This window comes from Macrobrachium nipponense, chromosome 3 (genome assembly GCF_015104395.2).
Source record: "Macrobrachium nipponense isolate FS-2020 chromosome 3, ASM1510439v2, whole genome shotgun sequence".
Lineage (NCBI taxonomy): Eukaryota > Metazoa > Arthropoda > Malacostraca > Decapoda > Palaemonidae > Macrobrachium > Macrobrachium nipponense.
This window is the reverse complement of record NC_087202.1, coordinates 22,303,906-22,323,905: the sequence shown is the minus strand read 5'-3', so window position 1 is coordinate 22,323,905 and position 20,000 is coordinate 22,303,906. Positions and strand designations below refer to the sequence as shown.

General features: G+C 40.7%; 1 protein-coding gene across 1 annotated transcript in view; it reads left to right on the top strand.

Annotated features, from left to right (window-relative positions):
• LOC135221658 (DNA polymerase delta subunit 2-like) overlaps positions 1 to 20,000 on the top strand; it is a 76,645-nt gene that overhangs the window by 7,042 nt on the left and 49,603 nt on the right. Inside the window, 3 exon segments of the mRNA XM_064259356.1 lie at positions 8 to 122; positions 13,173 to 13,321; positions 17,466 to 17,557. Coding sequence (XP_064115426.1) covers positions 8 to 122; positions 13,173 to 13,321; positions 17,466 to 17,557 — 356 coding nt within the window.

Genomic DNA, 20,000 nt, shown 5'->3' with positions numbered 1-20,000 from the left:
CTTGCAGGTGTTACATGTGCAGCACTTGGGAAAGAAGGGAGTGGAGGAAAGTTTGAAGTTGAAGATACTTGTTTCATTGGATTACCAGATCCTGTAAAACGTGAAGTGGTAAAAGAGGATAAGTAAGGATATTAATTTTTATGATTGTAGATATGTGTCTTAGATTTTATATCTGAGTAGTATATGAATATTAGCTTTTACACGTAGGTTGATAGGTACTGCATGACTGTCTTGAGAGATTGGTTGCTTAGTTCAGTGCCCTTTCATTTAATGATCATTACCTTAGTCTTCTAGAGTGATTGATCTACTTGGCTGAATGACAAAGAATAATCATATATACATACATTGTTCCATGGTAGTTCATAAATGCCAATTTTTCAGTGTTGTAGGGTTAAATGACAGATTGATTGCATTTGTGTGCAATTAAAACCCACATATACAGATGCCTTAAGTGCTATTTGGGTTCACTGATGCTATACGCTCACACAGCCCTCTTGTACATATCCTTCTCTGTTTGCAAGGCTGCGAGAGACCTTCTTCTTTGGGCTAAGAAGAACCGTACAAAGTAGGCAACAAGATTTGTTCAGATAAAATTGAACTTATCAGCAGACCAACTCAGCTGCTCCAATCAAGTCATTTGTACGGAATTGATACCCCAAATCCAGCGGTCTGCCTGGACCTCTGGAAGTTGTGGGGAAGGCCAAAGATAGATCTGCTTGCGATTGCCAAGAATCATCGGTGTCCTCTTTTTTTTGCTCCTCGGTTCTGGATCCAGCGGCATGGGCTGTGGACGCCATGCTCCTGGACTGGTCAGGCAATGAGTCTTATGCATTTCCTCTTTTGGGAATGATCAGAGAGGTTCTCAAGGTGTTCCAGACTCACAGAAATGTCTCAGTGATCCTCATTGCCCCATTCTGGCCCCTCAGAAAATGGTTACCGGACCTAATCAGTCTGTTAGCAGATTTTCTAAGGTTACTCCGCCAAAGACGAAAACTGCTCAGACAACTACACGTAATGAGGTTTCATCAAGGGTTATCTACGTTGGCTCTGACTGGGTTCAAACTGAAATCAAACTCCTCAGAGCTAAAGGCTTTTCGCATTCAGATGCATAGGCAATCTCAAAATGTAGGCGCCAATCACCCTCTGACATCTATCAAAACAAATGATCCATTTTCAGGTCTTAGTGCAGAAGAAATTAAGTTTCTTCTTCTCGAGCGACTGTAACAGCGATCACTGATTTTCTCCTGCACCTAAGGAAGTCAAGAGGATTATCTTCTTCCACCATCAAAGCGTACAGGGCCATGTTAGACTGTATTCTGACATAGGGGTCTAGATTTGTCTTCTAATTAAGGAACATAGGGATCTAGACATGTCTTCTAATCAAGGCTTAACAGACTTTAGTCTATTCAGTACTACCAAACATAAGGAAACCCAACAAATTTCCTGGAATCTGGACATAGTCCTAAAATGGTTGTCTGGCCCTCCATTTGAATCACTGGCTTCTTCTTGTATTAGGAATCTAGCCAGAAAGACCCTTTCCCTGATAGCTTTGGCTTTAGCCAAAAGGGTAAACGAGATTCAAGCCTTAGATAAAAGGGCTGGATTCTCCAGCAGGGATGCCCTAGTTTCTTATACTCTGGGATTTCTCTGTAGAAATGAGAATCCTGCTAAACCTTGGCAGTGTTCTTTTACAATTAAGAACTTGTCTGATATGGTAGGTCCAGATGAAGAAGAGAGGTCTCTTCGCATGGTGAAAGTGCTCAAGTTCTACCTTCGCAAGACTGAAGAACTTAGAGGGGGTTCCATAACTTATGGTGCTAAGTTAAGGACCCCTCTCGTCCTCTCTCCAAGAACGCTCTTTTGTTTTTCCTGAGAGATCTCATTCATGAAGCCATTCACAAGTACAAGAAGTGTTACCTGTTTTGAAGGTGAAGCCACATGAGATTGGGACAGTGGCTACGTCTCTGGCCTTCAGGTATAACCTTTCTTTATCTTTCATTATCCAATCCACATATTGAATGTGTAAGTCGGTCTTTCCGACCCACTATTTTAGTGAAATCAAGACAATCTTTAATGACCAATATCCTGGGTCCGTTCGTAGTGGCTGGCATGGTTCTGAGGAAGGAAACATAGGAAGCTTTTATTCCTACCTTACCCTTCACCTTGAATCTGGTGTTTCTTCGTGGGGAGTCCGGGGGTACTTGGGACTGGATACCCTTCAGAATTGTTGGTAGGGTAGTGGTGGTTTTAAATTATTGGTGTAGGTTATTTCGGTATTCTGGGTTTTGTGTGTTTTTTTTTTATGATGGTACTGTTCTCAGGGCAGGGGGAATGTCTTACTAGCTTGGGAGTGTTCTCCCCGTATGGCTCCCACTGTGTAGTAGGTGACCCTTGGTCTGGCGCCACACCTCTACAAGTGGAGATGAGCTATGTCAGAGGCAGTATTTTCCTCAATAGCTTTCTTAACAGGTAAGGAAACAAGAAGTTTAATGTTAATGCTAGCAATTTTTCTGTTTGCATTTTATGACCATTAATGCTTTACAATACCTAGTTTTCATGCACAAATCCCACCTCCTAGCAATGTGGGAATCAGTTATATAATTATAGGCAGTCCCCGGTTATCAGCAGACTCGGTTAATGGTGATCCGGTTTCATAGCACTTGTCTAGCCCCATAAAAGCGGCGATTTATGGCGCCATAACGGGCCATGTTTTGGTTATTGGCATCTTATGGTGCTGATAATAGAGTTACGGCACCATAACATACCTAACAGGTGCCGTTAACTGAAACTGTCATAAGCACCATAAATTGCCGAGTTTTGGTTAATGGTGGCTTTCGCTTATCAGAAACCCGCCAAGAACGGAACCTTCGCAGATAACCGGGGACTGCCTGTACTTGGTAAGTTACTTACATAAAAATATTTTTGCAATAAAATCAGACTTAATCTTTACTTAACAAGTAATTACAGAATGGGAGCCCACCCACCTCCCTTCTCATGGATGACAGTAGTGCGGCATGCCTAGTCCAAAAACAAAAGAATCACTACTGAGATTATCAAATTTTACCTGCCGGTACTTAGAAATTCTTAGTTATGCAATTACTTGGTAAGTATACATAAAATCTCATTTTATTATAAGAATATTTTTCAAAGGAGTACAGAAAGTCTATCCTTAACTCCAGAAAGGAGTTAATAATGCTCTATAAAGTGGACCCCCTGTATTTGTGTTCTTGAGATTCGCAGACTCACCCATTCTCAGATGTTTCTGTGGAACATTTGTGGGAGGACTCTCATTTTAGGGGTTTTCCCTCAATAAATATTCACTTATTAGTGTATTTTGATATTATTTTCATGACTAAGTACTAATTTTCAAATAATACTAAAGTAAACAGCAATAATATTAATTCATTAAAGAAAATACTAGTGAATTAGTAAGATTTTAGTTTATAAATTTAAAAATTATGTAAGAAAAAAGGAAATCCCAATCTTTCGGCTGCGCTGTCAAAGGATATATTCTCTCTCTCTCTCTCTCTCTCTCTCTCTCTCTCTCTCTCTCTCTCTCTCTCTCTCTCTCTCTCTCGACGAGAGAATTTTTACGGTCCATGTATGTAATGTGTTTATTGATATTTTCAATTAATAATCATAATACATATAGCTGTAATTACAAAATTTGTGTGATAGTACAGGCGGCCCGCGATTAACGGCGCAATCGCTCAACGGCGAATCGGTTTTACGGCTGTCATAAAAAATATTCATTAAAAAAAATAAGACATTTTAAGGTATTTTTACGGCACAATTTTCAGTCAACAGCGCAGCTAGCGCCGTTATGTGTAACGGTTACATACATTTGTAGAAAATACCGTTCAGACCATAAATGTTATGCAAATGATATTAAAAAATTGTATTGAGAGTTATTACATAGGTACTAGGGTAAAATATATGCCTCTGACGCTGTTCTATGCTGAAAATATCGAGTTAAATGAGTGCAAATTTAGCTAAGGATATGTTGATTTATAAATGTTCATGCTTTTATGTTTAAAATGTGTATGAAAATGTATTACATATAGTTATTTTTATTTCTGCACAAATATGATAAAAAGGCAGCTTTTGAAACTGCCCTTCACGTTATCAGATATGATGTTTTTTCATGTTCATTCTTGTAAGCGCCTCGCAGCTCCTCCCCGAAAATATCGAGTTAAAAAGAGTGCAAATTTAGCGATCGATGTGTTGATTTTATTAATGTTCATGCTATTATGTTTAAAATGTGTATGAAAATATATTACGTATAGGGTATTTTTATTTTTTTATATAAATATGATACAAATTAAGCCAGCTTTTATAACTACCCTCCATGTTGTCAGAGGATGTTTTTTCATGTTCGTTCTTGTCCTGCACTGTTTTCCGAAAATGCATGGTATTATTTTATTAATTATGCATCTTTTCCATAAATCCCTTACTTCACTGTATTCAATAATATTGTATGTATTCTCATATTATTGTATTATAAAATACTACAGCAAATCTAAGTGGTATTCCACAGAGCGGCCAATGTTTTGGTTTCAAATCAGCTGATGGCGAACACGAGTTTGTTTCGCCATATTTAACGCAATTCTGAGCAAATTTTCTTGCTTCTAGTTGGCATAAATGAATATCTAAATACTTGACTTATATCAGACAGGGTTATTTTTCCTTATACGACATGTTTTTAGGTGGAAATATGAATTGAATGTCTTGTTGTGATTGTGAACTTTTTTTTTTTTTTCGTTGACAGATTACGTTGGCGGCATGTTTATTGTGTGAAAAAATTATGTGATTCCGTTCGCAATTTTCCTTTATATCATCATAATACGAACTTTATGTTATGTATCTTATATCGGCGTGAAACCAACAGTAAAATGTGCTCTTTCAAGCCCAGTAGTTTTGATTAAAATTATTTTATCTCAGTTTTATCTACGGTTGTGTTTGATGGCATACGTTTACTGGAGTTTTATCCTTGTTGCCGATGCACGATAATAGTCAGTAGCAGCTGGAACAGTTTTCTCAGCTTTAGTTATAACTAGGTTTAAATTTAACAGTATATTTCCTGATTTATCTTTGATCTATATTGATCTTTGATCTATGACGAATAAAGTTTTATATTAGATATCTCAGTTCTATTCTACTAACGTCATTTATAACAACTACGGTAATAGTGTACTATAGTAAGATGATTGAAATACAAGCCAAACGGATGTTATCGAATTCAGTTGTACTTGAAAAAAAAAAAAAGTTTCAAGTTTGGTTGTTCATGGCTGTACACGTTTATGCAACGAGTATAACGTTAAAACCATACTTTCATCATTCTCTTTTGCTGTTTTTGAACTTATGTAGCTAGAAGATGGGATAAAGTTAGGCTATTGTAATTTTGTCTCTCATAAAATCGGATTATCGTAAGATGAATTATCATAACTTGAACACTACAGCTACCTGTACACAATATAACACCTTATAATATCTTTACATACTCTAGACACCCAAAGGATTAAACCTAGGCTTTTTTCATTTTACAGTATTTATAATACGATACGTAATGTACTGTACAGTAAATTCCTATAGATCTATACTGCATAAATATAATTTTATTTATGCGCCATCGCGGGATTCGGCGCCGTTTGACTGGTCTAGGCCGCTGTTAACTGGTCTAGAATTTCGAAAGAAGGTGTGCGACGGCCGTAGGCTTTAAAATCGGTTAGCGTCGAAAATCACTTAGCGTCGGTGGCCAGGAACGGAACCCTTCTGCTAACTGAGGGCCGCCTGTACTTTAAAGAAATAAAAATTACCTTTCCATTTCATTTTTAAGTAAGGATAACTCTTCTCTCTCTTACCAAGACGAGAGAATTGTTATGGTACATCCATATGTTTATTAATATTTTCAAATAATAATATTATAAATAGTATAACTGTAATTACAAAATGCTTAAAAATTCTTTCCCCTCATCTTTCTTTTTAACTACACGGGAGTTCGAAGTCCATAGCTGACAAATATGTCAAGTAATGTGACAGGAGGGGAGAGTGTTTGCCATTAGCAGTCAGTAATTTTAATGATTTTTATTGTATTTTCTCTTCTCTCTCTCCACAAGATACAATATATCATAGTGGTAACTCTCTGTTTTTGCTAAAATGTTATAAATACATATGTATATATCTTTAAGGGTACTAATTTTAAACTCAAAGATTAATACAGTAATAAGATAATAATTTTAGGTAAATTTGATGTAGGTTGTTATTCAAGTTATATATTTGGTATTTGAACTTTCAAGATAGGCAGTTATAAGCATTTTGTTCGTAGGCGTACAAACCTTCAGTCTTAACAATAGGATCATTTCTAGCACCTAGCTGGATCCGGTTAAAACCCAGATGAAAGCAAGGAATCTTGTGAGATCTGGCAATGCGTGCGTATATTGGTTGAAGAGTGGTCAAAGACCACGCACCTACCTCTGCTCCTCTTGGCCTCGTCAACATGTGTGCCCCGGAACTCCCAGGTTTTTCTATGTTCTCGTTTTTTTGGCTTCGGCTGCGCCGACCTCCACATCATGTAGTAGTGTTGCTCTATATTTGTACAATAAACCGAATTCCTTGCACGGAATGCTAAAGAGCAGTGGAAGTTGTTTTATAGCAAGAGAGCATCGGAGGCGGGGTTCTACTCTTCCTTCATGGGAAGGTTTTCTTCACCTCTTCCCGATGCTTCGTCTCCTGCTGCGTTCACACTCCATAGTAGTGTTGTGCCTCTGTCCCCTTCCTTTTCTTCCATCGATTTGTCGTTGGAAGTATCGGGAGGCCCACAGGCTAATTTTTTTGTAATGTCGCCCCTTCTTGCTTCGGGAGTTAATTTGATTTAACGGGAGGGAGGAGGCTTTTTCATCATTCTCCTTTATTCCAGAGTCAGAGACTCCAAGATGGGAGCGATTTGGAAGAAAACGCTCGGCTAGGGGGTTCTCCGTCCGTGGAGGAGTTGCTGGCCACACTTCATGGATGCTCGCTACCCCCCTCCTCATGCTGGCGAGCGGCTCTCCCCCTCCTCCCGGCCTTGTCTTCATTGGTAGCCGAGGTCAGCCATTTTGTATTGCTCCCGCCAGTGACTGTTGACCGCTTCTTCGAGTCAGAGGGAACCGTGACATCATCACTTTGTGACGTCACTTCTATCGTTGAACGTTATCCCAGTGTCTCCTCTGCGCTGCCTCACTCAGCCGTGATGTCATTCTCTGCCGCCCCGAGTTCACTGCAACTCCTTTCCATGTCCAATCGGAGCCTTCTCTTGCTGATCCGTCTGAGGCTTTATACCAGACGGTTCTTAAGAGGTTGGACTCTGTTTTGGATGATAAGTTGGCTGCCATGTCGGCTCGGAGGCCTGGAAGGAAATGTGTGGCATCGTCCTCGCCTCCTGCGAAGAGATCATGTAAGGAACAGCGCCTCTCTTCCCTCTCCTTCTTCGCCTACGAGGGAGGAACAACGCAGCCGTGTTCTCGAGTGTGTTGTGTTTCGGAGAGTGTTAGTGTATCTTCCCTTGTGCAATCTGCAGTGGCTGCTTCGTCCTCTGCATTGAATCACAAGCATGGTGCAACCTCCCCCAACTGTGCACATGATCAGGTGCTCTTTACTTTTCTTCTCCAGGGCCTATTCGTCGCATAAGGATCTCAAGGCGCCTGTCAAGAGGTCGAAGGTTGTGATCGCGGAGTTGGTGCAGCAGGAGTGTTTGCCTGCCCCTCTCCCTGGTACTTCCAGGAGTTTGACTCTGGGGGATTCTCATTCGATCTCGAGTGTTCGTGTGTGTGCCACGCCCCCCCGTGCCCGTTCACGGCCATGTTAATGAGTCATCTTTTGGAAGAGTGTGTAGTGATGTTCCTATTGTTGTAGTTGGTTCGTCGCGGGCGTCAGGGGCGCGTGGACCCAGCCCAGACAGTTAGTTGGTATTTTCGGGCTGTTTGGCTGCTGATCTTCTGTTAACTTAAATGAGGAGGGTGTTCTAGAGGAGCCTACACACCTTTTCTCGTCGTGGTCTCCTTTGCTGGAGCAGGAGGAAGGAGACGCAAGAGTTTTTGTCTACCTTTTTCAGAAGTTGTTCGATCTCATTCATGGTTCAACATTTGGAAAGTAGGACTCAGGCTCGGTCGTCTTACACTCCTTCCTGGAAGGAAGCCTTTGCTGGGGAGCTACACAGGATCCCAATAATCTTTCAAGTTCTTCCCTGTTGGGGCAACGTCCAGTCGGTCTTGCATAAAGGTTAACGCCTCTGTTTCAGATCAGGACGGTTCACTTCAACTCTAGGGGCTCTGCCAAGCTACTACCCCCCCACCTCTCATGAACATAGGAAGTACTATGCTACAAACTCTGCCTTTTTGATGTCGCTTCATCTTAACCCGGACGTCATTCGTCTGAAGCCGGGAGTGACTCTTGAGCAGGTGAGGTCAGTGGCTCCGTCCTTTTCTCCACCGGATGCCTCAGCATTGGGAATCTATGGCAGCCTTCATGTTGCAGACGGTTTCTTGGCTGGACTTCCTGGTCTCATGGTCATTGCCAAAGATAGCTGCTGACAGGTCCCCAGAAGAGTTTGGTGAGTGCATCCATGCTTTTGCCAGGTTTTTGTTGCAGTCTGGAGGCAAGGCGTTTTTCGTATATGGCTCACCTCAGTTGTAATTAATGGGCTAACCTTCTGATTAGAAGAGACGTGACTTTATCTAGGATGGAGAGATCAGTTTGACCTGGAGTCCTTGCTGGCACTGAAAAAATGGGGATCTGTTGGAGTCTCAATTTCTTTTCCTCGGACTGAGCTGGAAGATGTAATAGACGGCGCCGAGCTGACACCAAGGATAGATTAGTGCACCAGGCTGTCTAAGTTGGAGTCTTGTCCTTGGAGACGTCCAGCTCCTCCTCCCTCCCCCTGCCCTGCCCAGCAGTAGTCAAGAGGATCGTCACCTGGTAGGCCGTCGAGGAGTTCGGTTGCAGCAGGGCCTCCCCATTTGTCTCAGCCTAGATCAGAGGACCAACGTCCCTTTCGCTCTCGTTCCTTTAAGCCAAGAAGGGGGGGCCCCAAGGGGCAGAGGTAACAAAGGGGGCCGTCGGTAGGTTAGGAGCCTCTCTCTCTCTCTTGTGTGTGGGGGGGGGGGGGGGTGGGGGGGGGGGGGTTGCGGTTGCCTGGCTGGCCATTGGGCCAAGTGACAGAGTTATGGGGCAGAGAAGTAGGTGTTTGATGTCCTTAGGGTGGGGTACCTACTGCCATTCGATTTCTCTCCTCCTCTGTTGGACAAGCCGCAGCTCAGGAAGGCTTATCCTCCAGGTTCTCTGATATCGCGTGCCACATCAGTAATATTAGTTAGTAGCAGGTTCTTCTGGGAGTTTTGTCCTCCGTGGAGAAGCTGGTCCCTCATGGGCGTCCTCATCTTCAGTCTCTACAATGGAGACTGGGGGAATTCTGGTCTCGGCGGGGGGGACTCACCCTGTTAACAAAGGTTCCTCTTTCTCTGGAAGTGAGAAGACCTTCGTTGGTGGTTGGCCCGCCAAAATCTTTTGAAGGGTGTCCCTCTGTTCTCTTCCACCGGACTTCCTTCTGTTTTCAGATGCCTCCCTCACAGGTTAGGGGGCTCATTTAGGTGGCCTCATTGCCTCAGACGTTTGGAATTTGGAGTACAAACAGCAACATATCAGCGTCTTGGAGTTGAAGGCACCCTTCCTGGGTCTGAAGGAATTTCAGGAGAAGGTAGAGGGTCATTTTGTCATTCTCATGTCGGACAACACCACGGTGGTCGCCTATGTGAACAAGCAGGGAGGCCTGGTTCCTCGTCAACTTCATGCCTTGACCGTCGAGGTTCATCAGTGGGCGGTCAGCAATTCGGTAGAGCTCTCAGCCAGGTATATCCCAGGCAAACAGAATGTGGTCACAGACAAACTCAGTCGTCAGGATCAAATCCTAGGCACAGAGTGGTTCCTTCATCAAGTAGTAGCAGCCACTTTTAGACACACTTTCCAGGTTTGGGGGAGACCCATGCTGGACCTTTTTGATTTGGTTCAACAGGAAACTGGAGATTATTCTGTTCAGTAGTTCCAGATCCTTTAGCGTTAGTGGGAGGACGCATTCCAAAATCCTTGGGACAAACCTGGAGGTGTATGCCCTCTGTTTTGTTTGATCCGTCAAGTTTCTGAACAGGCTGATGAGTTCACAGGTCTCAGGATGACTTCGGTAGCCCCTCTGTGGCCTGAAGCGGAATGTTTCTAGATCTGCTGTTGTGTTGTCAGAGGTTCTGAGGGAAATTCCCACTCTTGGCGGCATCTGTGTCAGCTGCATGCAGAAAGGTTCCACCAGTCAGTAGAATCCCTGTCTTCACGGTTGGAGGCTATCAGGTATCTCCTCCAAGCGAGAGGCTTTTCTCAAGAGAACAGCAGGGCATATGTCCAGCTGTCTCAGAAAGTTGACCTCTGCGATTTACCAAGGCAAATGGGCGATCTACTGTGATTGGTGTCATAAACGAGGTTTTTTCTCCACTCGCAACCTCTATTCAGCGTAGCAGACTTTTTAACCGTCCAATCAGAGACGAGAAAGTTTTGTCCATTTCTGCCATTAGAGGCTACAGGGTGGCCCTGAGTTTGGTGTTACGCCTTAGAGGTATCAACATCTCCTCGTCCTGGGAACTTTCCTTGCTAGTTAAGGGGTTTGAGCAATCGAGTTCTGGGGAGTTCAAGCCTCCAACGTGGAATGTTTCCCTGGTTCTCAAGAACTTCACTAAAGGTCCATATGAGCCTTTGTGTCGCTCATCTGACAAGAACTTGACACTCAAGACAGTTTTCCTTCTGGCTTTGGCATCTTCGAAGAGGGTAGGCAAGCTTAACGGTCTGAGCTATGATGTGAGGCACATCAGGGGTTAGGGGTCGGTGTCCTTCGATTTGTCCTGGAATTCATGGCCAAGACCCAAAATCCTTCTGTTCATGATGGCAGGTTCACTTCATTTTCCATTCCATCACTGAATGACTTTGTGGGTGGTGATGCTCAAGAGCTTTAAAAATGTTGTTCCCTGTCCGGGCCCTGCGTTGCTATCTTAAAGGGACACGGCACCTTAGACCAGGCTGCTGCAAACTTTTTGTTAGTACAGGATGTACTAAGAAAGAGGTGTCAAAGAATACTATCTCTTTTTGGATACGGGAAGCCATCAGACAGGCATACTTGGCTCTTGATGATTCCGCCACCATGCCTGTGCAGAATGGAGCACATGACGTTAGGGGTATTGGTCCTTCTCTGGTTTTCAAAAAGAACTTGGCTGTACATAGAGTGCTGAGCACTGGTACTGGTACTTGGTTACACCAGTCCACGTTCACCTCTTTCTATCTTAAGGATGTTGCCCACAGATCTACAGACACTTTTTCCCTGGGTCCTGTGGTGGCTGTGTAACTCATAGTTGCCCTTAACAGGGCACTTTTGTATCTTACCTAAGGTGATTGTGTGGATGAGAGAATGAGTGAGTTTGCTGGTCTCCTTTCTCTTGTACTTTTCCTTCTTCCTTCGGGTGGGTTAAGGAATAGACACGTCATTTGCTGGACTGGTCTGATACAGGTGAGTAAGATAGTCATACTGATAGTGTGGTCGCTTGATATACAAATAGCATATGCTCCACGCCTTGGCAAGGAGGAGTTGGGAGTGATAACAAACCCTGGTGTATTGGTTTGCTATTGGACAGTCAAAGTTTCTCTTAGGTTCCCTATACATTGATTCTCCCATATATCATTTTATGTCACTCAGTGTCTGACTGGTTAGATATCAGTTTATCTAGCTTCTCAACGGGCTTCAGTCCCTCTCCAGAAGTTATTTCTTCTAGAACTGAACTAGTGGGTTTCCCCCTGCCGGTTTAGGATGTCTTGTACCTCCCTCCAAGTATGAGTCTATCCTATTGTTAGGACCGAAGGTTTGTTCTCGTATGACAAATTTTCTAAGACAATTTGTATTTTTCATAGCTACAAACCTGAGTCTTAACATTATCTGCCCACCTCTAGCCACCCCTCTGTTTGTTAAACATCCTGAGTTGGGAAAGACTGAAGCGATAGCATAGGTGCGTGGTCTTTGACCACTCTTCACCCGATTCACCCGATATACGCACGCGTTGCCAGATCTCACAAGATTCCTTGCTTTCACCTGTGTTTTAACTGGATCCAGCTAGGTGCTAGAAATTATTCTATTGTTAAGACCTCAGGTTTGTAGCTATGAAAAATACAAATTGTCTTAGAAAATTTGTCATTATAGTGGGGGTTCTAAGTATTCGCAGATTCTAACTAAGGGGGATTGTCTGGTACGCATACCCGCGAATACAGGGTGTCCACTGTATTAAAGACAGTGGGCGAGTATATAGTACTGGCCTAGATACTTCATCTAACATGGATATTAAGGAGGCCGTCCGTTCCTTTCAAATTGGTATTCCTAAGTCTCCGAATTAAGCCTTGCCTTTGGCTGGAATGGATTTGGATGGGGTGCTTAAGTATGCCCCATTGGAACCCTTGAGCACAAACCTCCCCTCTAAGGATTTTACATTGAAGTCTTTTTTTGTTAGCAAGGAACCTCCACACATTGTTCAGAGGTCTGCTACCTATGAATAAATCCTCACTTGGCAACAGTACTTATCATTAGATAAGTAGCGGTGGTTTCTAAATCCCACCTCCTTTGCCCAGTGCAGGAATCGGCTATCATAATAAAGAGATAAGATTCATTTAAAGAATAAAAATTTGTATTTTAAAAATTATTTTTTAAATATTTACCCCTCTATTATATATTACTCCCACCTCCCCACTCATGTGGACAGAAAAGGAAACTGAATGGAAAACTACAGCTCAAACCACCTGAAAGGGATGAGTGAATACTTTCAAAAGTAAACAATAAAAAATCCAATAATTTTTTTACTTTTCACACACTATTTTCCTCCCAGGAAATACATCTATCATAATAGAGAGGTAAATATTTAAGAAATAAATTTTATAAAAATTTGTATTTATTTTTGTTTGCTCTTCTTTTTAATTTATATTTGATTATAAACTTGTAATTGCTTGTAATTTTAACACTTGTTTATATATTTTTTAATGTATTGGTTCACCCTGAAGTTTTTTAGAATAACTTGAAATGTTAGAGTACCAGTTCATATTATTACAATAGTTTTTTATTACAGGTTCTTGCTTTTGATTTCGGGACTAGAACTGAGTGATTGTGTGGACAAAAAATTATCTCTAGATTTGCTTGTTGATTATGTCTGTGGTTATCTTGGACACCCAGAAGAGCAAGCTGCTATCGCTCAAATAAGTAGAGTTATAGTTGCAGGTTGGTGAAATAAATTTTTTATATTGTTGAAAAGCTTTCCCTAGCTTCTTTAGCCTCTTGGCTTTGCTGCTGTTTTTCTTGTCAGATATATTGCTGTAATTTTGGAGATAAATGATTTTTCAAAGCTGGTCACATTTTTTAACTTCTTGTTTTATTTACAGAGCTAAATTGAAAGTTAGTTTAGCAAACTGAGTAAAAATGTAATGCTCATAATATGTAAATCATAAAGTTTTTATGTAATTAGACAAGATTAGACTAACCTTCATAAAACTCAGGCTTAATATGGGCATAATGTAAGTGACAGTATTTTGCCATTACTGTTTCAGTGAAGCTCTGTGGGATATTGTTTTGTTCTTATTTGATGTACAGCATAGCAGTTTAATTTTAAATTTCTATTTTATATAAGTAACATACCAATTTAATTACATAGCTATAGTTTCACTTCCATTGGCAGCTAGAATTTTGAGATTTCATGGTAGCGCTAATTTTGTTTTGACTAGGCAACTAATCCTGCCCATTTTTGGGGTAGAGAGGAACGAACTCGAAACCAAGTTCATTTGTTTCTGCCGACTGATGATTGTAACAGTGATTAGGAGCAGCCAACTTTTAGGATTATTTACTTTTCAGTTGATTGTAGTTGTTACAATTGGTGAAATAGTCTTGCTTTTGATAGCCGTTTCAGCATAGTTCGAGTTGCATTTAATTGACAATTTTGACTATATCACAAATTTGACAGACTTTGTTGACCATAGTTTCGTCAGCCATGTCCGTTCTAGTTCTCGGAGTGTTAGGTACATATTACTGCTACAAGGTACATATTACTACATTAATTAAATCGTATTTCGACCCTCATTCTGTATGCATTAAATTTTGGAGTCAAGTTTGTTCTCTAATGACTTTTCTTGAATGTGAGCAATGGGACAGTAAAATGTGGATGAGTATGACTAGCCAGGTTAATGAATTGGAAAGGGACAAGAAAAGGAAAGCAGCCTCTAGGGCTAATAGTAAGAATAGCTAGTCAGGCTTTGGATGATGATGTTTCTGTTACAGAATCTGTGTCTGTTCCACCCATTCCCATTTCTCAAACTGCATCGCTCTCTCCTCACCTTGGCTCCCTAACTCCCGAACCCAAGCCCATTGCCAGCCTCGAGTTGAGAGTTAATCAGAAATTTAGTATGATGTTGAACTAGGCATGTCAGTTAAGGTCATTAGGACAAAGTTTTTGATAAAAGTGATATAGTATTAATAATGCAAGTGCAGAGGAGGTGGCTGTCCATCTCGCCAATTCTCCTAGCAAAGGTCCCTGGCATGCTCCCCTAACCCTAGGAGGAGTCTTACTGGTAGCCCATGGGAGGTCAGTGGGGTATGCCTACAGGTAGTTGCCCCCTCAGTTGGGCCTGTTGTTATTATTATTATAAAGAATTAGTTTATCCAGACCTTTGGGCCTAATAAAGGGATTTTGACGTAGGAAAAATCTATTTCTGGGCGAGGAAGCCGTGTCGCCCCAGTGAAATGTGTCTGCTTTAGCACTATTTCTAGTAAAATATTGCTATAATACCAGAGAACTGCTAAATTGGACATGTCAGAAGCCTCTGACTCGCTCACCTATATAAAAGGTGTCGGTATAAAACTGGGGCGAGTGTTAAACACTACCACAGCAACCCCTCCAATTAGCCTTTTCCTCATCAAAAGACCCTAAATACGGGGAGCCGACCCATAGGTCACACCTAGCTACCCCGTTGAAGGCGTCTGTGACGTCATACTTTTCGATAGCCATATCGTGTTCGCACGCTCGAATATAGCTATCTGTTCTTTTATTTTTATTCTTGGTTATGGATCATCAATCTACCTCTTCACCCAAGTTAAGTACTGGTTCCGCCCTTTTTCAATATTTAGGGAGTGAATTTGCCTTTCGTTTTGCCTTTATTTAGGGTTTTGTTAGGCGTCACTTTTACGTAGTGGGCGGGCGGCGAGTCGCCTTTACGGCTTACCCTTGATTTGTACCGATTTCGAGTGGTCTTCCTCTCTGCTTGTAACATGTGATATTTCAGTACATATATTTATTTATTTCTTGGGTGGCAGTTTAAGTCGATCCTATTTTCGTTTATGTTTTTGTTATTTTCATTATTTTCATGTTTTTCACAGGGGTCTTCATTCGAGCACATTTCTTTGTTACGTGTTTCACAGTATATCCACCGTTATCCCTTTTATTTTTAAGTTTGGTATATTTCATTCAGATATTTTTCCCTTTTTTCTTTTCGTCTGCGGGAGCGACACGGCTGAGCCCAGAAAAGGCTCTTGTGGCATCCCAGGTACCAACAGAGCACTGTTGGAAAGGCGTCTCCGAAGAAGTGTCACGTCTTTCATCTAGTTTGTCTGTTTCTGGAGAGTCTAGCCCAGGCATCAATGGCATTTTACTGATGAAGCATCCCTTGAAAAGACAAGATAAGGATGATTCCCATCTCCAGTGCCTCCTAAAAAGTTCAGTGAACCGTCACAAGATCAGCGCCCATCATGTACTTTTTTGGGATAGTCCCAAACATTTCTACCAGGAGAAGTCAGTATTAGAAGGCTAGCTTTCATCATCTGAGCATTCTTCCTCTTGGAAACGCTATTCCTCCTCAAGGAAATTGTTTGTTGAGTGCCCAGCCAACGCTCCTTTTTGTGTTTCTGCGCCAAGGAAAGTTTCAGAATCTCCGTTGGTGCCAGATTCTTTTCCTCTTGTGCTCATTACGACTCTTGGTCGCTTTTTAGCAACTGATATGTCTAAGACGCATAGTATGCACCATGCATCTGCACACTCGACAGTTCATGAGTGCCTGTTAGTGTCCAGATCACCAGTGTTTTCTGAGCTATCTGCAGGTATTAAGAAATGCCCATTGATGCTGGATTGCTCCTTGGCGGGCGCAGGATCTTCAAATGGCATAAGAACTCCTGTCGGTGATGGAATGCCCTGTGCTGCCTGTATGCATTCAAGAGCAAACAATAGGTTTGGATCAACCTTTATCACCCATTCTTAGTGTGGGTTCCAACTTCTTAGCATCAATCATAGCCAGACCCTCCTGCCTCATCTTTTAATCTTGCCTCAAAAAGTCTGTCTACTCTGATATCCTCAATTCAGACCTTACTGCCAAGGACTTTCCACTCTGGCTGTGACTGCATTCAGACTGTCAGGAGACTGGTACGAGCAAAAGGTTTTTCAAAGTTAGTTGCAGAAATCGGTGTGTGTGTGTGTGTGTGTGTGTGTTTTTTGCCATAACTAAGATATTCTAAGGGTGATGTTAAGCTTAGTTTTCAAGTATAGGGGGAGTTGACCTTTGCTCTAATCAAGATTTGTCTGACCTCAGATCTTTTGATACTGCCAAACAGAAAGAAGTTAAGTTATTAGCTTGGAACTTAGATGTGGTCCTTAAATGGGTGTAGGAACCTGGTTTTGAGCCCTTAAGTACAGTTTCGCTGAGGGACCTTATAAGGAAAATTTTTTTTCTTGTGGCCTCAGCTATGGCTAAGTGTGTAAGCAAATTACACACAATTGATAAGAGGATTGGATTTCCCCAGGGGAATGAGACACTTTCCAAACCCTGGACTCACTCTTTTCACTCTAAAAAGCTGATGGACATTCTAGGGCCTGAAGAGGAAGAGAGAACTCTTTGTTCAGTCTGGTCTCTAAGAGATTATTTTACAGAACAGAATTGATTTGTAGGCCTTCGAATAAGTCTGTTTGCATCCTATTACTTGTGCAAAGATGAAATCGTTTATGAAAACTACAGTACCTTGGGGTCCATTTTTGGTTGCTGGCATGGAATTTGGTGAAGGAGCATTTAATTTGTTAAAATAATTGCACTTCCATTAAACTGTATTATTTTTAATAATTTTTGCTAGTAAAAAATTAGTGTCAACTCCCTTGTTGAAGACTACTTTTCAAAAGAAAGGTGTAGTTATTGATGCATCAGGTAGGCAGAAAGAGGATTCGAAATGTGTTTGAACAGTAATTACATTGTCCTAATATCATGTAGACTAAAAGTGCCTAACAGTTTTAATTTATTAGTTTTGACAGTTTTGATACAGTTTCTTCTTTTGATTGTGTAATCCATTAGTTACAATATCAGTACATTCTATATCTTTTTTTCATTTGCTTTTTCAGGAAATTCTCTTAGTAGTGCTAAGGGTGAGAAAGGAAAGCCCAAAAAAGGGGAGCTGATAAGAGAGCTGGATGATACATTAATCCAAATTGCTGTAAGTAATGTTGAATTTTTCAATTACTAGTTTTGTTTTTTCTTGAAATATGTGATCAACTTTTTATAAGTAGATGATGGACAAGGATTTGTTCTTTCTTATCTCTTAATGTAGTTAAATTGTTCATTTTTGCAGAGTGTATGTCCCATAGATGTCATGCCTGGAGAATTCGATCCTACTAACCACATTATGCCGCAGCAGCCTCTTCATCGATGTTTATTCCCAAAGGTTCCCATCAATTTTGAATGGAATTTATTATAGAATAGTTTTTAGTTTTTTGATTTATAGTACTTCCTGGTGAAAAAGAACTTTGCAGAAATACTAATGCTAGTATAAATTCAACTTTCATAGACCTAGACCACTTCCATTCTAGCATTTAAGTGGCTCACCTGCAGGATTTTTTCATTGATGAGAGGTGAAAATTGAACAAGATTGAGTTGAAGAGGTTGGGGACAGTGGTATAGACCAAAGGTAATGAATGGAAAGTAAAAGACAGAAAATAATGCATCTTTGTTTGAAGATATGTGCAACCAGTGTCCTTACATTGTTATCCTGTAACTGGTCAGAATGCTATAAAAATGTAAGGAAATTACTTCCCTGTGAGAAAATTTACTTGGTAAGAGGGATGTTTTTATATATAATAATTCACCATTTTATATAAATAACACCAGTAATTACATAGGTATAGTAGTTTCCTCTTGCATGGTTGCTTGAATTAAAAAAATTCACAGGTAACACTTAACAGTTAAGTGCAGGTGACCGGTCTCGCCCACTAACGGGAATACCATGAACTACTTAGCAAATAAGCTCATTCTGTTTCTGCCATTATTCAGGCAACACAGAGTAACAGTGGCAGCTGAGTTCTTAAATTTGCCGGTCAGAGACTGGATTTAGGTTTAGTATTATGTATTACCGATTTCTGGTAGCCTTCAAGCTTACAACTTTCAGGATTAGTATTTTATTGTTTTGTTATTAAGATCTGATTCAGGTTAATCTTACTTCACTACAGTAGCAAATTTGCAATCAAATTGTGTAACTACCAGTAGCGTAATTTACCAATTAAAGTAAACATTACGTTCGCTACCACCTTCACTAATAGTCTCCACTAATGAAAGAATTCAAGGTTCATTGACGGTATTTTTGGTGAGTAATATCTTCAAGTCTCAAATAATGCTTGATAGGATTTGAGATAATGTTTGTATGATGGTACTCTGTGCACTTCAAACTGTGGTCGGTAAAGGTTAACTTTCCTTTTCCAAGTAGCATAACAAACGTAAATATTGCGTTCACTGCAGAACCAATAGTTTCAGTATAAAATGCAAATCTACAAGTCTCAAATTATGATTGATAGGAACTGAGATTTGTCTGTGTAATAATACTCTTGGTACTTCAACCAGTGTCGGTAAAGGTTAGCTTTCCTTTTCCGAGTAGCGTAATAAATGTAAATATTGGATATGCTTCCGAACCAATATTTTCAGTGTGAAATGTGTACCCACAGGTCTCAAATTATGTTTGATAGAAATTGAGATATGTCTGTGTAGTGGTACTGTTGATACTTCGACCGTTGTCGGTAAAAGTCAACTTTCCTTTTCCGAGTAGAGTAATAAGCATAATATTGTGTTCGCTGCTGGACCAATTTTTTTCGGTAATGATATGCATATCTGCAAGTCTCAAAGTCTCAATAGCATTTGATAGGGATTGAGATATGTCTTTATAATGGTACTCCGTGTACAAGCAGTCCCCAGTTTACGACAGTTTTGGTTTACAGCATTCCGAGATTATGACGCTTTTCAATTGTATTCTTCAGAAATTATTTCCAGGTTTACAACACGTTCCAGGGTTATGACACAGATCTGACAGAAGAAATGTGACTGCAAAAAGGCAAAATACTGAATATACTGGAGTAATTCGACTGCATGTAATGTTTATCCCCATTTTTACTGCATATATTAGGATTTTACCAGATATCCCTTATAATGTTGAGTTTTGATTCTGGCAATAGCCTAGGCTATGTTAGCAGTTGCTACTGTAGCCTAGTCTAAGATTCTGACATCTAAAACTAAGATGGTAAAAGCTGAGAATATACCTATAAAATGTATAAATAATTAGTATATACTCATTTCAAATAATTATTAACTATAATGAACAAAAGAAAAAAGCTTCCGACTTCCTTTTGTTTACAATCATTTTGTCAACACTACCGAGTACCGAAAGATTGTCAAGCAACCACTTTTAACCAATGCACAGTATAGTAGTCATACATTTTTATTATCTCTCTTCAACCACTGAAACTACTGAATAGTATAATAATCTTTCAGTTGTTCTTAGCAAAAAACCGCTATTTCTCCTTCGATTGCAATGGTACTTTTATCATTCTCTTTTACATTTTAACTTACTTAACTAGAAGAGATAGAGGAAAAGAGTTTATTACAGAGGTACATGA